This window comes from Chenopodium quinoa, unplaced genomic scaffold, assembly GCF_001683475.1.
Source record: "Chenopodium quinoa cultivar QQ74 unplaced genomic scaffold, ASM168347v1, whole genome shotgun sequence".
Classification (NCBI taxonomy): domain Eukaryota; kingdom Viridiplantae; phylum Streptophyta; class Magnoliopsida; order Caryophyllales; family Amaranthaceae; genus Chenopodium; species Chenopodium quinoa.
This window is the reverse complement of record NW_018743946.1, coordinates 782724-802946: the sequence shown is the minus strand read 5'-3', so window position 1 is coordinate 802946 and position 20223 is coordinate 782724. Positions and strand designations below refer to the sequence as shown.

The window sequence follows — 20223 nt, the reverse complement described above, 5'->3', positions numbered from 1 at the left end:
CATGTTGACAAGAAATCTGTAAGCAATAATATCAGAGAATCTCATCTTTTACTGTTTTGTGTACCCATACATTGAATTGTCATACAAAATAAATCTACAAACCTTATCAGAAATGTAATCTTTTTGAGTTGTTTATCCATTCAACGAATTACCAATGTAGAAAATCTGTAAACCTTATCGAAAATCATATCTCATATATCTACAAACCTTATCAGAAATAGTCATTTTTTTTAATTATTTTAGAAGTTATAAATAAGGGGGTACACTTCATATTTCAATACATAAATATAAGTATTATTTCTACAAAAACAAAAAAAAAATAAAAAAAAAAATAAAAAACAAAATTCACTCTTCCTCTTTACAAAAAAATATTACAAAATGAACTCTGATTCAAATTCTTCTAGTTCATCTAGTTCAGGGTTATTTGATTACATGGTGAACGACTATGTAGAGTGGCATGAATCAATTACCCAAAGGAAAAAAGAAGATGAATTGATCGAGGAAGCGATCAATACAACTGTTGTTCCCTTTGTAACATCAACTTATCAGGTCCCATTCACTCTTGAACCTACGTACCAAAGGTGGTATGTACCAAGAGATCGAGAATATGCTGATATTCAGTTATATAACGATTACTTTAGTCCCCAACCATTGTACCCTGCTAATATGTTTCGGCGACGGTTTCGCATGCGTAAGAATGTGTTCACACGCATTGTTAATCAACTAAGCGAAAGTGATGTTTACTTTCAACAAAGGTCGGATGCCACCGGAAGACTAGGTGCATCCCCCCTCCAAAAATGCACTGCAGCAATTCGAATGTTAGCATACGGTACATCTGCCGATGCAGTTGACGAGTATCTTAAAATCGCATCAAGTACTGCAAGAGAAGGTCTGGCTCACTTTGTTGAAGGGGTTGTAGCTCAATTTGGACCAGAGTACTTGAGGAGAGCAAATATTATGGATACTGAACGGCTCCTCCGTGAAAGTTATGCTCGTGGATTTCCTGGTATGATGGGCAGCATTGATTGCATGCATTGGGAGTGGAAAAATTGTCCGCGTGCATGGAAAGGAATGTATCAAGGTAGAAGTAAAACAACAACGGTGATCTTGGAGGTTGTTGCTTCGCAAGACTTGTGGATATGGCACGCTTTTTTGGAACCCCGGGTTCTTGTAATGATATAAATGTCCTCCAACGGTCACCGGTGTTCTCTGATATATGTGAGGGAAAAGCTCCAGAGGTTACCTTCAATGTCAACGGAAATACATACAATATGGGTTACTATCTTACAGACGGTATCTATCCGAAATGGGCAACATTTATCCCAACAATCAAACATCCACAAACTGGTAAGCACAAATTATTTACCAAGAAGCAAGAGAGTTATCGAAAGGACGTTGAACGTGCCTTTGGAGTGTTACAAGCTCGATTTGCAATAATACGTCAACCAAGTCTAGCATGGTCGACCGGAATTTTATGGAAAATTGTAATGACTTGTATTATCATGCACAATATGATTGTTGAAGATGAGCGAGATGGATATTTGCATTATGATGCAACTGAATTTATCAATGACCAACCCCAAAATGTAGCTGAATCATCAACTAGTAACAACAACCAACCATTTATTGTGAGAAGTGGATGATTGGATAGGCTCAATCTAAATGGTTATATGGAAAATAGAAATAATGTTCGTGATAGGGAGACCCATATTGCACTAAAGAATGACTTGGTTGAACATATATGGGGACGTTTCGGCAACGAATGAAGAGATGACAAAAGTCGCTGTTAATGAATATTGTATTTTAAATTTTAATGGATGTCTTTGCTAAATAAACTATGTTATTTATATATTGTATTATTTTTGTACTTTTTATTTCAAAAATTAGAAAAAAAAATTGTTTCAATTTACATACATAAGTGATTATTAATATTGTACTATTTATAATGACTATTAATATTGCACTAAAGAATGTCTAACTTTTTTTAATTAATTATGTAAGTTCAAAAATTACAAATAAATAATAGAGATTAATACATGTTTAAAAAATATAAAATAAAACAAGAGTGAGAAAGAGAAAATGATGGGGTAGTTAGGAGAGAGAATGGTGAGTAACCTCACCATTGTAGATAAATAAATAAGGTGACTCACACTAGTAGCTTATGATAGTGAAAGGTGAGGTGGAAGATGATTTGGAAAAAAAAATAAATAAAATAGATAGTTGAAAGTGAGGTGGATAATGGTGAGTAACCTCACCAATGCTCATGCTCTTATACGCTGGATTGAAAAAGGACACATTACAGTCATCATGCAGAGTATAACTTTCTGACTTTACACAAGCTAGAAAAAAATAATTAATACCCTATTACCCTAATGGGGCGAAAAGCAACCTTCTACGTACTCTACCAGCATCGGTGGCCTTAGGCATGACCCCAAACTAAAGCACCCGCATATGGCGATTATCTGATGCATCATCTATATATTTAGAGTGTTAAATTACTTTTGAAATATTTCGATTTACTTTTAAGTATTTTGTATCTACCTTAGGACTTTCTCCAACCTAGCTATGTAGGATTTACTTGCTTTCATTCATAGTAATACTGTAATACGAACAAGAAAAAATCAATATTCCAGATTCATTTCTGTGATTGCTCATATACTATACAAATTATACGTTAGTTTTTTTTTTATTCACTTTAAAATGTAATTGGTCTACTTTAACTTGGTTTCTATCAACTTTTAAAATTGATAAAAATAAAATAGGAAACACTAATAGTTTAATTTTAGGATAGTATGTAACAAGTAATTTAAGCTATAGGTTCAGCTTCAGTGCTGAATAACTAACAAGTGTTTAAAATCAAAGCTACAAAAAATTAAAAATGTAAGCTAAACATCCAAAAAAATCATGTAAATTCAATCGATATGAATTTATAACAAGAGTTCACTTAATTCACATAAATTATTTGTTCGAAAACTCACCAAAATTCACATAAATTTGGATGCCAGCGTAATCATATCTAGTTTATTAGGAAAAATCTAGCAACAAAATCAATCTCTAAAATCATTTTCTAATTGAAGAACTGGTAATACTAAATGTAAACTTGATATCAAAATTGAACTTATGAAGAAATTCAAAGAGTTCGATTTAAGAATTAACGATAAACCCTAAATAATGAAATCGAAATTCAATGATTACAAAACAGACATAAATTAAACTTCTTATCTCAAAAGTTGCTTCAATGGGGTAGAGAAAGCTCGAAACCTGCGTCGATGGAGTACGGAAAGCTTGGAAGCCGTATCAATGGAGAATTATTTAGTGCACTTGCTTCAATGGAGGAGAGAGATTGACCAGAGCAGAGAATTTAAAGTGAGAAAGTTGCATGATGAATCTGGACCGTTAGATCACGCGCCTTTTGTGTTAGATCTAACGGTCTAGATTAGTTCCTAGCTTCTATTATACATATACTAGCCTTGTTTGGTAAATAGCTTTTTAAAGAGCTTTTAGCTTATTTTGCCCAATTAGAGGTTTGACTAATTAAAAAAGCTAATTTGAGCATTTGGTAAATAGCTTATTAAAAGAGCTTTTTGGACTCAAAAATTTGTTTTAAAAAAAGCTCATTATAAGAGGAGAAAAATCTCTTTTATGCTATTTTTTTTGCTTATTCTCAGCTCAATTTTGACCCTCAAGGACCAAAATGACCCTCCCCCCCCCTCCCCGAAACCTTAATGAGACATTTTTTGGCACACAAATTGAAAAATTAGAATTTAATTCATTGGCTCTAGCGAGAATGCTGGCCGAAAAAACTCACTAAAAGTACGCTTTTCACCCAAGTCATTAGTTTGTGGTGTTTTGGCTACTACGAGTATAGGGTGTTGGGTGCATCCAAGCCATAGTTCATAATTGACATATTTATTCCAAGTAATTATTTATATTACTTTATTAATGATATTAAATAGTATTGTTGTAGGCGTCGATTGAAGTGCGCCTACGCTAAAGCATGTGTGAATATGCTTGGCACTCATAGGAAGTGGAAATTGACGTATACGATTAGGGACAAAGAAATTAGGGAGCCGCCAACAAGTTTTTAAGGAACTTGTAAACCGTTCACGGATCATAAAAGGCAACCACGATAAAGGGACAACGAAGGCAACAACGATTGACCCGTGAAGGTTACACCCCATTCATAATCCATGAGATTACTAACTCTATATGGTTCGGAACCACGAAAGGAAGATCGGGGATGATGGTACGAAGTGAGTCATGGAGTCACATTCGCCCGTATTGGCCTCTATTCGATTCTTATAGGGAAAAGTGATTCCTGCGATCTCAAAGGCATGCAAACAAAATATTCAATTTGCTCCAAACTATAATTATGCTTAATTGGTTTAATATTAATGCAACATATAATTCTAAAATATTAGTGATCACTTGATTATAAAAAGGAACCTAAACCAGTCATCCAAATTATCTTATTAAGCGTGATTTTCAATTACATATTTCCTTTAACATGCAATATGGTGATCAACAAATAATAGAATAAACATTAGTATTAACCATAATAATGTTAGTCAAATCAAATAATAATAATAACCATAATCATGATACTAGCAATATAAAATAATAAGAGTAATTAAGTGAATTAATTACTTACTTTCCACGTTTCCTTGAATTGCTACATCATAAATAAACTGTTAGTAACTTCAATAAATATATAAATCAAATGGAAATTAAATTAAATTAAAAATAGAGTTGATTTGGTCCAAACCCTCAGTTAATTCTACCTATCACGCCTTGGTTAAACTATAGAGCTTCAGGTATTGTATGGACTCCTTGGAGTGCTTAGGGGAAGTATTATGGAAGAATAGGAAGGCTAGTGTTTAGGCTAAAGAGGGAGAAGAGAATATCTTGATGATCAAGATCCAAGCTTGTTGATGATTGAAAAAGGGGTGATATGACCTCTATTTATAATGAAAAAAGAAGGGTCGTAAAAACAAGATAAGATCCGAATTAAATCGGAATATAACTTGATAGACTGCAGTTTTTGCGGTTTTTGTTTTTATCATATATTTTGATCCAAACATCGGAATAAGATAAATAAGATATCTTGGAAAGATCTTGAAGTCTACTTTCTAAACCAATTGGAGTCAGATTAAAATATTTTGTAGAATAAAAGATATGGACGAAATAGTGAGACGGTGTCAGTTTTGGATAGAGTTTGATATTTTATTCATATCTTTTCCGTTATAGGTCGAAATTGATAAAATAATATATCATTGGAAATATAATTTCAAGGGCTATCCAACCATATAATATTTGGATAAAAACTGTGAGGCACGAAAATAATATCTTTCAATTCGGATAGATTACAAGACTTTCAAAAAGAAAAGTTTTATTCAATTATTTCAAACTCTTTAATCTTATCTTTTCAAAAAGGATAATTAAGATATTTTAGAAACTTATAGAAGATTCCAATTAATCTTAATTGGTTTAGAATTGGGATTAAATCCTTTGGACCCTCCACATGATCATTGGGTCGTAGGTAAGGCGGGCTTAGGTTCGATTTGGGCTCAGTTTAATATTTTGACCAATTGGTCTTAGGTGCATCCTTATGCACCTAAGATAGGTGTAACAAAGGGAAGCCCAAAACGCGCGGCCCAAATTAATAACTCAGACAACATATCCGCAATCCGCCAAAATCAACACTACGCTCTACAAAATGAACATTTAGTAAAAAAAATATAAACATGAAAAAAATATGAACATTTAATAATAAAAAATGAACACGTAAACAAAATAAACATTTAATACTTATAATGCATATGTTTCATAATCATATTATTTTTTATTTCTTCAAATTTTTATGTTCATAATTAAATGTATTATATTCATAATAATATTTTATATGTTCATATATAATCTCAAATATTCATAATGTATTATATTCATAAATATATTTTATATGTTTATATTTTAAAATGTTTTGAAATGTTCATAATATTAGTATTTGTTGTTCATATGATAAATATTCTTAATGCTCATAAAATGTTCTCATTTTGTCGGATTATGCTTATGTTCATATTTCAAATGCTTAAGTAGGTTCACTTTCTGAAATGCATATGCTCATATTTTTTATGCATATGTTCAATTTCTTAAATGTTTATACTCATATATTTGAATGCTTATGTAAACATTCTGAAATCCATATATTCATATTTTTTATGTATATGTTCACCTTATGAATTGCTTATGTTCATGCACATTCAAAAAATGAACCAATAATGCATATGTACATATTTTGAATGCGTATATTCATTTTCTAAAATGTGCATATTCATATTTTTAATGCATGTTCATATTTTTTTAATACTTATAATGTGTATCTTTCATAATCATTTTATTTTTTATTTCTTCAATTCATAATTAAAGGTCGTAAATTCATTTAATATGAATTACATGTTCACAAACCTAATCAAATTGATCAAAGTTCATTACAAAACCACCACATAATAAATCGAAATTCATACATAGATCAAATTGATAGAAATTTAACAAAATACAATTGAAATTGAATATAACCTTTACAAAAAAATGAACACGTTCAAAAATGAACATGTTAAACAAAGTTATAAACATTTAGTATATTAAAAATGAACATGATTTTCATATTCAAATAGTTCAAATTCATTGTATATAATAAACATGCTCATTTTTGTTGTAGTAAATGTTCATGTTTAATGTACTAATGTTCATTTTGTAATAAATGTTCATTTTAAAATTATTACATGTTCATTTTTCTTACAGAAATTATACAAATATTCGATTATTATTATTCCAACTCAAAAAATTGATTATATATCTTAAATCTAATCTTGATTCATCATAGATAAAATAATTATTGATCTATGATTGATTATGAAAAAAATATATATATTAAAAAAAAAGGAGGAGAGAGAAAATAAAATAAAACCCACCTTCTTCTCCATTAGTTCTCTGAAACTCAAAATCATTTCACAAAATGACGAAGGAATGGAGATCATTGTAATTATATCATCATTATTGCAAATTTTTGATTAAGAACAATCTTCAACAACATGCATGGTTGGATTTGATGAATCAATTGGAATTAAAAAAGGAAGGAGAAAAACAGAGTTAAAGAAAATTATAATAAAATTAATGATCAAAATTTTTGATGAGAATTAGGAAAGAAAAGAGAAAAGATAGAATTGGGAAGAAGGAAACTAAATTTTTTTTAAAAAAGAAACAAACTAACGCGGGAAAACGTTAGAAGTAGGTTGTATGATTTGAGTTTGGGCTGCGTTTCATGCATAAATTCCTGCGTTTCATGTTGTTGCACCTACACTAGGTGCAAGAGGTTACACCTAAGAATATGCGTATTTTGACCATAACTTATTCGTTATAACTCGGATTTGGGCTTATAATATATCGTTGGAAAGCTCTTTTAAAGTCTCATCCAACTATTAAATTATTGTACCCAGATTATGAACCAAAATCAAATGGACTAAATAATTTTTATAAAAAGGACACGAAATGATTGATTTTAAAGGATACGAAATGAATTATTTTGGGTTTAAAGGCACGAAAAGAAGAAAATAAGTTATGTTTTCGGAAAATGGGATAGGAATTGGTTAGTTTATGAAATGGAAATATGGATTTAATCACTCCAAAGATTAAATACTCAACCCAACCAATAATGGTGGTGAAAGGTTGTTCATTATCGGATGTGGTTTTGGGGAGACATTTTTAGGTGTCTACAATTGTCAACTTTTTTTGATTAATCAAATTTTTAGTTTCATTTATGTAATTTTTATTCTTATTTAATAGTTTCTCAAAAAACTATATATTTTATGTTGAATTAAAATTTTTAGGGAAATTCTCACCGGTAACACTCAACTTTTTATTTTTCTCTTTGGTAAAGGGGTTAAGTTTTCATTCTCTGTAATAACATCTAACAATTGGTTATCATATTTAACAACCATTTTAATAAAAAAAGCTTAACCATAGTTAAATTTATATTTTTTAATAATTAAAACAATAAATAAAAACAAACAATCACCCCCTCCCTCTCCCCCCACCCACTGCCAACCCACCCCCTCCCCTTCAGTGGCCGGCGAGCCCGCCACCGGTGCCGGAAAGGTTCCCCATCCCTCCTCCCAAACCCACGGACGCCCCCACTCCTCCCATTTCTCATTCCCAATTTCTTTACCCACCACCACTCGCGCAGAACCCCGACATTGCCCCCTCTCTCTTTACCCCTTGCCGGTTTCAGCCCCTTTCCGACCCCTATCCTCACCTCCGAAACCCGACTACCCTTCGGAATCAACCCCTCCCCCCTTTTCCGCCCCCAATTTTAGTTCCCCACCCAAAAAGTCGTTAAAAACACAGAAATCTGGTTTTTCGGGTTTCCAATATTTTGGGTTCAACGGGTTTTTGGTTGGGGAATTAGGGTTAGGGGATGAAAAACAAGGGAGGGGGCAATTCCGATGAGGGGGATATGGTTTTCTAGGGTGGAAGTCAAGGTAGGTGGGGGCAATGGGGAGAGGTGGAGGTCGGGTTGGTTCTGTGGGGGTGGGGAAGGCTGAGTGGAATGGCCGGCGCCGACAAGGGAGGGTGTGGGGTTGGCCGACGCCGACAAGGAAAGGTGTGGGGCTAGCCAACGACGACAGGGGAGGGGTGAGGGAGGTTGGTGCCAACAATGGAGGGGGTGGGCTGGTGGCTGAGGGAAGGGTTGGTTTTTTAATTTTATTAAATTCTTTAATTAATATTTTAATTATTAAAAAATAAAAAACTATCCTAAAACCTTAACTATAGTTAAAAAATGAATCATTAATGTTATATTTAATATAATGCAAAAATATAATGTTATTAGAGAGAATGAAAACTTAACCCCGTTACCAAAGAGAAAAATAAAAAGTTGAGTGTTACCATTGAGAATATCCCAAATTTTTAAAATTTATATTTACGTTGTAGATTTTATTTGTGTAATTGTGGCCATTTTATAAAGTGAAAAAATGAACCGATTATATTATATATCATTAAAATAATATAGTAGTCATTTTTCAAACGACCGCTGTAAAATCATCTTTTTCAGACCAATTTTGGCTATTATATATCGTGTCTATTCAAGCACGACTCTAATAATAAACACAAATTACTGTTTCGCAATAATTAACATTAAGAATTAATAAAACTTATTCGGCAGGAAAAACTCTTCATATTCTTAACCTTTCAATTTAAACAATTGTCTATTATAAGTAAACAACTTGGTCAAATCATTTACATAGCATTGTTTATTCAATTGAAATTACATTACAAGTTAATAATATCACTCATGATGTTGTAAAAAAAAAAAGTCCTTTTTAAAAAGAAATATGTGCATTTAATGATAAAACTGTAGTTATAGAATACGAGATATAATGTTAGTAGTATGGACTTCCAAATAACAAAAGTGCAATTCTATTGATGTAAAATTAAGAAAAAAGTTTTTTTTTTCATTCACTCATTAATATCGTTGAAAATCAACCCCTTTTTAAATTTAAGTTTGATCAAACTCACATGATCATAAATTTATAATGAGTCGGGCATCGCCCGAGCCAATAATTAGTTAGAAATAAAATTGAGAGAAAATGAAAATTGGCGAATTTCCCAAATGTTCATGTGGATGAACTTTGTTTGAAAAACTTTTAGCTTCAAAATAAAATTTTCTAAAAAAAATAATATCCATAGTTTCTTATCATGGATGAACTTATAACTTGTTGTTGAAAAGCTTTTGAAACAAATCACATCCAATGTAAATGACTTCAAGATCTTTTATAAGATATATGCATTTCTTCCCTTCACCATTAAACCTGATTTCATTCAAGTCACCACAAATAACTAACATTGTAATTCATTTTTCTTTTTTCTTAATCTAACTAGAATGTGATGTTAGGAAATTGCTTATGTCTCATATATTTAGGGTCTGTTCTCATATGTTTATTTTCAATTCAGTTCAGTTCAGTTCTTAATTTCCTTCTCATATAAAATATTCATTTTACTTCAATTCAGCTGAGTTTAATTCAGTTCAGCTGAGTTCAACCAATGAGAACAGGTCCTATTGTGAATGTATTGTGCGAGTCTCGTTTATTTCACCAAGAGAATGGTGAGATGGATATAAACTTTTGAGTATATTACAAGCATACAAGTTTATAATTCTACTTCATTTTTTTTTTCTTCCCCACTGCAAAAAGCTATTGTACTTCGTATGTCTTACACTATTCTCTTTCATTCCTTTAATTGATTAAATTTCTCATTGCATCTACATCTCTAATAAATGTAATAATATTGGCTTCTTCATAGAATAGATATGCTTATAACTCATGTACTATCTCCGTTTCATATTATTTGCAACGATGTGACATAAAATAGAGAGAAAAAATGTCTAATCGTTGTAAATAATATAAAGTGGAAGTTGTATTAAAATTTTGTATAAGTCATCATGTGACAATTGCGTTGAGACAAAACGAATGCATCACTATTTTTTTTATCTATCATGTAAGTTTGTAGAAATAATACATGTAGTATTAGTTCTTGAATTTTAGAAAAATTAAATCCAAATTAGTAAAGGGAGATTTGCCAAATATAGAAGAAACCTATTCAAACATCAACGTCATTCAATTAGTTATTGTAGCCACTTGCAAACACTAAATACAGCATATATAAGGCTCATTGAAGTCAGTCTCAAAGGCACATGACAATGTCGTAGTTGGCTATGACTTTTTAGGGTGAATACGCAATACAATGTGACTTATTTTCAAAACAAGATATTGTAGGGACATTTCCTTATCATTTTACAAGAGTACAATGGTGGGAATTTATGGATTTAATTCTTCCAAAATTGCTTGTATTACACATAACAAATGGGTCCAATGAAAGGATTTTTGGTCTTTCTTTTATAATTTTTTGGATAGGAAAAGAACCCTGTTCAAAACTCAATCATCATAGATTTACAAATTTTGGTACGGTCTAGTATTATATTACAAACTAGATGCTTTGAACTTCTGGAGTAAGGAGAGGATAAGCGAATCACCACCCCTAGCTATAAGCACTCCCTAACCGTTCGAGATTTAAACCTGGAATCTTTATACAATAATAAATTTAGAATATAACCGTATTAAGTGAGTCAAGCCTTAATTGGTCGGATTTTTGATCTCATGCATCTTACATTAAAAAGTCTTAAATTATGCTAAGAAGAATGAGTACGCATGCCAGTTAACATGGTAGCTCTCTTTCATAAGTGCAATATGTCACTTTGACACAACATGCTTAAAGACCTAAATTTCAAGTGCAATAGTCCAATCGTAACTCGTAAGCATGTTACATAGGGGTATGGAGTTTTTTTTTTCTGTTAAACCAATGAAATTTCATTAAATTCAATAATTTTTATAAATTTTGGTAATTTTAAACATTTATGACGCATCAAAATAAAAGAAATTTGAAAAACTTTAAGGGGGCGTTTGGTTGGGGGTAATAATCAGAGGGAATGAGAATGAGAGGGTTTCATTCCCTTTGTTATTGTTTGTTTGCCCCATTTTCCCATTTCCTTTACCACTTTTTATTTTTGGGTTCACGCACTTTCCCTCTACACTCATTCCCCACCCCCCCCCCCTTGCATTCCCATTCCCCTCATCACCACTACACCACCAACCTCACACCAACCATCACCTTGCTGCCCTACCCCACCGTCTAGCCACCTTGCCACCTCTCCCCTGTCATCGCTGCCCCGCCCCATCCCATGTCTCAAACCTAAGTACAACCACCATAACAGCCACCACCATAACAAGAGCTTCGATTCTAGCAACCATAACCACCAAGACCCGGTTGTTTTTGCGGTGGAACAACCTCTTCTGCTCGTTTTCTCTCTCCTACTTCTTCCGATCATTTTTTCTCTCCTTCTCATTCTCTTTGTTTCGACGATAGATCCGACCCGACACGACAACCGACTAGAGTTGGTGGGCCGGAAACCGCGTTTTGAACCATTTCCGGAGCTTCGGTTTCTGCAAATACTTTTACTTCGAGGACTGTTGAGGTTGAAACCGCCGCTAGGGTTTCGAGGGTGGGGGTAACGGCGTGATGGGAGGGGGTGGATTTTTTAGGACGGGAGGAGCGGCGAAGGTAAGGGAAGCCAGCAACAGCGGGAGGGGCGCGGCTAGGCTGTGGCCTGTGGGTAGCTACAACTGTTGAAATTGGAGGTGTTGTGGTTGTATGTGTTGTGGCGGTATGATTCTTGGGTGTTTTTTTTTAAAAACAAACAACATGTTAAAAAGAATGATTCCCTTTCTTCATTCCATTCTCTTTGATTCCCTTTCTTCATTCCAATCTGAATTCCTTAGGTGAACCAAACGACCCCTAATTACTAAGGTATTTCAATAGTTACTTACATCTTTAGAGTTACATCACTTTAACATTATGAAGTATATTAACTTTAGATAACTTTTGTTTTAGATAATTAGATACACGGAGGAAATTAGGTGTGACTTCTTTCAAGATTATGTAAATGTAAGAAAATAATTATGTCCAAGGATCAATATCTTGATTATTGTATATGTTTGTTAATTATAAGGAACTAGAGTTTATGTGTAAAAGTTTTTTTTTTTTTTTGGACAACATAATATGTTTATAAGTTAACTCATATTAATCATAGGATGTAATCTAATTTGTTCTACGTAAATGTTTATTGTTAATTACAAAGTATCTTACATGCGCTATCTCACATCATAATGATAAATCAATAAACAAGGAAATATCATGTGACTAACACTAATAAAAATCTTTTATTTACAACAATTGCAAGTATGATGCTCCATAAAATTAATTACTACCTCCGTTAACTATTATTTGCAACAAAGGGGTATTATTTGTGAGATATAAAATATTCCTTTGTTGCAAATAATAGTTAATGGATGTAGTATTTATTATTATTACTTGTTAGTTGTTAAAAAATTGTTTACGTTATTAAAAAAACATAATAATGTTATATACATCCATATCTATTAATGGACCCAGAAGTCCAAAACAAACGTCTTAGAAAAATTTCGAACATGTTAAACAATGAACACAACGGTATGCTATATATAATTCGTGCAATGGCCATATAACGATTTGGCCTAAGAAAATGCTGCAATATCTGTCAATTTCACACAAAGAAATAAGCCAAAGACTAAACGAGGAAACAAATATACGTACATTTTTGGCCTTCACCCTCAATAATGTGAGGATCAATTTTATTATTTAGCGTGCCCCACCCAATTTATTACCAAAGAAAATTTCTTCGTATAAAACACAAATCAACTTTGATAATCTGATCATACAATTGGGCTTTAAATGATTATACCAACTTTGTAAACTAGAAGAACTTTGATAGATATTAATTAAATGGGTTAATTAAACAAACTTCACATCGGATTAAACTACATAACATTCGAATAAGACTTGCATGCTTATCCCCATCACTCTTCTTCTTTGCATTACAACTCATTTCATAACGTGTGTTGTGTTTATACACTCCTTTCACATGTAAACTCATTCTTTATAACTTGCTAGATTAGGCCCATACAATACACGTACTTAAACAAATAAAATTGGCTAACATTTACTCGGCATGTTATAAACATAGTTTTAAAACCAAATACACAATTTACCACAACAATAATGTTTGATGTGGAGTACAACAACTTAAATCAATGGTACATAGAAAGTAAAGAATTGAAGAAAAACAAGCCATTCATTTTGACATATAATTTAGGACAAAATACGTTTGCTGAAATTTATCTCTATTTCAAAATAATAATAAAAAAAAATCGAGTGTATAATGAATATTGTACATCTATTGCAAAGTTGTCATACTCCCTCCGTCCCTAAATTACATTCCTCCTTTTTATTTTTGGTATTCCAAAATTACATTCCTCCTTTCTATTTTTGGTAAGTTTTTTTTAGTAAATCAACTCTCTTTTTCTGTTTTATATTTAATGCTTTCTCACTCATCCATACCTAATCTCACTCATAATCCTTGTGCCAAATTACAATGAATATGATTGGTTAAAAATTTTCAATTAGAAGCATGTGATTGGTCCTTTTTTTTTTGCAAAGGATTGATGACATGTCATGAGTAATAACTAATCTATCTTTGTACTTCCCATTGCATTATCTAATTATTGTTATTTGTCCTATTCTTTCTTCCTTAATTCCCGTGTAAATTTCCAAAGAGTAATGTAATTTAGGGACGGATGGAGTAATATATATATATATATATATATATATATAACTTATATATATATATATAAAGTAATTTATGTTTTACTGATATGTTACATTACCCTAATGATTTGTAAACTCAAATTTCAATGAGTAAAAGTAAATATATCACCTTTATAAAACTTATTCCGTTTTCAATATACTTTAAAATCTCACCATGTTTAAAGTTACCCCAAAGAATTAAAAGTTACCCCAAATTGACTAAAAGTTACCCTATAATTGTTTGATGTACCCTGATATTATTGCAAAACGAGTGTATACAAAAGTTTTTAAAAAATAAATTACGAAGCTATGTCGTACCAAATAAAAAAAAAATGAAATAATCCGAAATAAAAAGCACTTTGAGCTAGAGCTTTCAATTCGGGTAATAGGGTCGGGCTTGTTAAGGTTTGTGTCATGCTAAATTATTGTACTCATGGATTAATCGGATTGATCGGATCAGTTTTTGACACCTAGTAACTTGTTCCTCCACAACCCAAAAAAGTTGGAATAATAGAAGAAATAAGGAAAAAATAATCAAGTTTCCAGCACTTGACAGCCTATATGCTTGATACAAGTATTTTGAAGACATAAAAACTTACATTAAATGACTAGAATTACACTTTATAATTTACAGATTGGCACAATACATTTGCGTGGCAAAGATTAATTGGTTTATACTTTATTTTATACTTTATCCTAAAGAAAAAAAAGGAGAGACAAGAAAAACTACATGCTAGTCTATGAAAATGAATACCACAAGAAGTTCACATGGGTTACATTAATTGATATTTCATGTAGATTCTCAGTAAATTCTTATGATCAATTTCAACAGCTTTTGACATTAATAATAAAACAATAGTAAAGGTATCATGATAAAGATAGCCAAAGACAACCCTCTTTAATTTTGTTACCAAACTTATCGTGTGATTCCCTGTGTTTTGTTGCATTACTTTTACTCTGTGAACTTCACCTATTTTTGAGCCCCCCTTCTAAGAAAATAAAAGGTATGTTTGAATTATTATGTAGCTAAATACTTACTTTTAATAAAGTTAGATAATCGCTACGAGTAAAGGATATGTAAGTCAACGGTAACAAAGTATTTGGCATGTTCTCTTCACTTTATTTTCAACTCAGTTTTTAATTTTTTTCTCTCATAAAATATTCAGCTCAATTCAGTAAATGAGAATAGACCCTTTTCATGTAATATTTCAATGCACACTTAATATCATGCAACTTATCTTTCTAACAAGCGTCCCGAGGCATTGGATAATTATAAAATATTTCCTAAAATAGTATTAATTTGATAATGCATGCCAAAATCATGAATCGATTGATGTAATTAATATTTATTTCAATCTAATATTTTTACTTTTAATTATTTTATCCAACACTCTCGAGACGTTTTTGCCTTAGAAAAAAATCACCCATTAAATGATAAGGAGGAAAGTTTAGTCCACTTAAAAGCTCAATATCTATGAAGTTTCGTACTAAGGCCCTGTTTGGTTTGATGTAAAATGTTTTCATAGAAAATGAATTTTCCATTTTTTCCCATTTTCCTTTGTTTGGTTTGTTAAGGAGTGGAAAACAATTTTTCAAGGGTGGAAAATTCCATCCTTAATGATGGAAAACATTTTCCTTCTAAAAACAAGGGAAGCCACATTTTCCTCTCTTCTCCTTACCTCTTTTTTTACTTCCCTCTCATTCATCCTTACATTTCCACTCTTATTTTTTATTTTTCTTGAACTTTTCTTGTATGCAGCCAAACAAAGGAAAACTAATTTGCAATTGTGTTTTTCCTTGAAAATATGTTTTCCATGAAAACTAATTTTCCATTGAAAATGTTTTACATTAAACCAAGTGAAACGCTAAACATCGCCCGCAAATCTCCACATAAAGCCCACAAATTTGAAATGAAATGACATTTTTGCCTTCAACATCAAAAACACACTTTTATCTTAAAACACACTGTTATGGCTAATAAACGGGAAGTGGCGGCACCGGAGGCGGTTTCGCGGTGGAAGTAAACAAAGTCGCCGGATCGCGAAGGAGCCGTGGTGGCAGCGCCCCACCCAGGCGCCACAACCAAGGCTACTGGCGCCTGGCCAGGACGCCACCGCCACGGTGGCGGCGCCTGGGCAAGACGCCGTGGCCACGGTGGCGGCGTCCACTGAAGACGCCACGACCGTGGCTACGGCGTCTTGCCCAGGCGCCGCCACCGTGGCGGTGGCGTCCTGGCCAGGCGCCAGTAGCCTTTTTTTTTTTTTTTTTCAAATTTTTTTTAATTTTTTTTTTCAAATTTTTTTTCCTATTTTTTTTTTAAAATGTATTTTGTTTTTTAGATTTTCATTGCAATTTTTTTCTTTATTATGTTTTTGTTTCCTAAATTTTTTTATTATTTTGGTTTTTTCTTTCTAATTTTGTTTATTTTTTGAATTTACTAAAGCATATTTTCAAAATAAATTAATATTTTATTTTGTTTTTTTTAAAAAAAATTCAAATTTATCAAAATTCAAACAAAATAAAAAAAAAAAAAAAAACCAAAACGAAAAAAAAGATTTAAAAAAAAATATACCGAGGAGGTGGCGCCTGGCCAGGACGCCACCACCGTGGCTGGGGCGCCTGGCCAGGACGCCACTACCATGGTGGCGGCGTCCTGGCCAGGCGCCCCAGCCACGGTGATGGCGTCCTGGCCAGGCGCCCCAGCCACGGTGGCGGCGTCCTGGCCAGGCGCCACCTCCACGGTGGCGGCGTCCCGGCCAGACGTTCGCCGCCAAAACTTGATTTTTAACCACTTCAAACCTCGTTTTCCGGCGACGACGGCGGCTCTTTGGTGTCCCTCGGCGATCCGGCGCTGTTCCACATTTTGGGTGAGACAAAATTTCGTTTTAGGTTAAAATTAGAACAAGGGCAAAGTTGTCAAAATTTTATAAATTGTGGGCTTTATGTAGAAAAACGCGGGCGATGTTTAACAAGTCCCACCACCAAACGGGGCTTAAAACTAACTGATGATATAATAGGAGTAATTCCTTTAGCTTATAACTTATAAGGTGATACTCCCTCCGTTTTTTATTTTAGTGTCCCATTTTAACTTTGGCACTATTCACTTGCACCGTTTTACATGATCAATGTTTTTGCTTTATATATAAGATGTAATATAGTTATGTGGGTACTTGTTGGAATTGTCTCAACACATATGTTTCAAATATCGACTTTTTATAGTTTAAACTTATAACGGTTTTGTTATTCATAGCCCTAAGGGCTATGCATAAAAACGAGCAAATTCCTCCGGATAATGGTATATATCTTATTCCAATGGAATCTATGACAAACTTAATATTAATAATTAGACCATCATTCAATTCTCATTAAATTGTATTTATTAAAATATAATTATTTCCTACCCACTTATTAGTTATACACATTATTTTAGGAAATAAAATACGTTCATTGTACTGCAATTCTGTAAATCATCTTGAAAGCAATTTTTTTTTTATAAAGGGAAAAATAAAAAAAAGAGCACACGATTATTTTAACGACTTTGATTTCACTGGAATTGGTCTAAGTATGACAGTCATAATATTATATATTCGTCCTTGAACAATTTCTTGAACAGCAATATCAATCTAAAATTTTCAAAAGTAAAAAGATTAACTACTTGATTTAAGAAATTTTACAATTAAAATAGTAAAATATATTTCAAGAAGTTAGTAGACAATATCAGCAAGTCAATTAGGATTTGTATCCTTCTTTTTTACTCCAAATACGTAAGAGTGGGTTATAATGTTAGGGTAGAATCACAAGTATTAAAACAACTAGCATGATCGTAATTTACTTCATTAAAAAATAAATAAATAAATAAACAATTCATCAAACCAGTATACATTACATCATTAACAGGAAAAAAGAAAAAAAAAAGACAATTTATCAAACAGGTTGTGGGCAATAAGATTATCACAATGCAAAATATTTTCGCAATACTGATGGTGATGAATTGATGATCATTACTCATTAAAACAAAATATTCATCTCATAAAAGACCAAAAGACATACCTTTTAGAATAAAAAATAATTCATAAGACTCTTGCTACCTTTTTTTTTTCCCCACTAGTATAGATAGTAAAGATGTAAAATGACGAAGAGGAAATGTTGTAAGATGATTTGATGGAGACTTCAGTTTTTTTTTTTTTTCCTCATATATTTTTATGGTATAAGTAAGATGAAAAATCTGATTCTAATTTAGGCGCCAAGCATTAGTTTCATGGGGAATTAACATATTTGTGTGCATATGTGCTATTTATTGACTTGTTGTTTTTTTTATTATTCCCCATAAATATTAAACGTGTACACTATTATTTTTATTGAAAATATAAGAGAATCTAGACATGTATTAATGGTTATACATAGCCCGTTTAACATTTGCCAACTTATAATAACTAAATATATTATTAGTCAAAGTTATATACTGATAAATGTGCAGTCAAATTGAAGCACTTAAATTAAAATAGAGGGAGCATTTACTTATTCTATTTTTTCTCCAGTGTGAAACAGTTCACTTGTGGACAACAAAGAGGTTTGGACAAAAATCAATGGCTTAGCATGTCTATTGCATAAGATTTTTAGAGTGGACTTTTGGTACACTCTCATGACAAGTAACTTTTAAATTATCATATTTACACTTGAATTAAAATATAAATAGATTTGAAAAAAAAAATAATAATCTTATGTTATATTATTATAGTTTTTGCCCTTTGCACGTGTATAACTAATTAAGCTTGTGCACGAAAAAATACATTCTTTCTTATTTCTTCCTACTTTTAATTTGCAAGCAAGCATGCATGAAAGACAATACCATTGCTTTAATTTGTTAAGCTAAGGGATAAAAGATGTGCACGAGAATTCCACTTATATGTCAATGAGTTCCCATGATAATGGGAATTTTACCAGCCAATCATTTTAGAACCAATTTGTGTAAATGATTGCATAGTCTTACAAACTACAAGTTTATTGCATTTGTGGTTTTTGAACGTGCTGTGCTCCAAATTTATTTTGGAAATTTGATGATTTTCCCATGAATGTGGTTAATTAATTAGTTAGTAGTATTTAGTTTGAGGTGTTACATGCTCAATGGATGATTTGATGGTGCAACATACATAATCAATACCCCGTCAAATCATTAGCAATAGCCTTCTATAACTATAGTAGTTGCTTCATCGTTACGTTGTATTAGTAGCATTCTCATTGGTTATCACATAATAACCTCATTTAGGCATGATCAATTATCGCCCAACGGTAACCCTATTTTTTTCATGGTTAGTAACTCATATGTATGTGCAATGTGGTCTATAATTTCATAAGAAACGATCACATGCATATATCTATCCTCATACGATACGTCGATCTATAACAAGGAAGTTTGCATGTTATGATGTCACATGTCTCCTTTACACTCTCCTCCTCTCCATCGGGTTATTCCTTCAATTGATAAACATCTTTCTATGTCATTTCCTATATGTAAATGAATTGGTTATGTTTATTGAATCAGTTTTATAATTTTATTTTCTACCTTTATAAAAACATACAATTTTTCCTTCAAACTTCCAAAAATTTAGTAATTTTTCAAAACAAGCATATATACATATTGACATATGTATTATAAAAAAAAATATATATATTACATCACGTGTATTGGATATTTAGCCAATGTATAGCACAACTAAAAAATTAGTCTATTCTTATTTAATTTGATGGTACATGGTCATTTGTTTCAATGACCATATTGGCCCTTCATTAGAGAGGAGTTTATGTCTAAAGATCACAGAAAACTAAAAGAATACGTTAGGGCAATCTACCAGTCAACCACAATCTACATGTAAGTTGAGACTAATTATCCCATATCGAAGAAATAATAGAAGGAGAATGATTAATATAAAG

General features: G+C 32.0%; 1 protein-coding gene across 1 annotated transcript; it reads left to right on the top strand.

The window, feature by feature from the left end:
• Positions 1-378: 378 nt before the first annotated feature.
• LOC110689035 lies at positions 379-1643 on the top strand. Its single transcript, XM_021865785.1, has 2 exons — positions 379-1006; positions 1114-1643. Exons 1-2 carry the CDS (start codon positions 379-381, stop codon positions 1641-1643), a joined length of 1158 nt encoding a protein of 385 aa, XP_021721477.1.
• The last annotated feature ends 18580 nt before the right edge of the window (positions 1644-20223 follow it).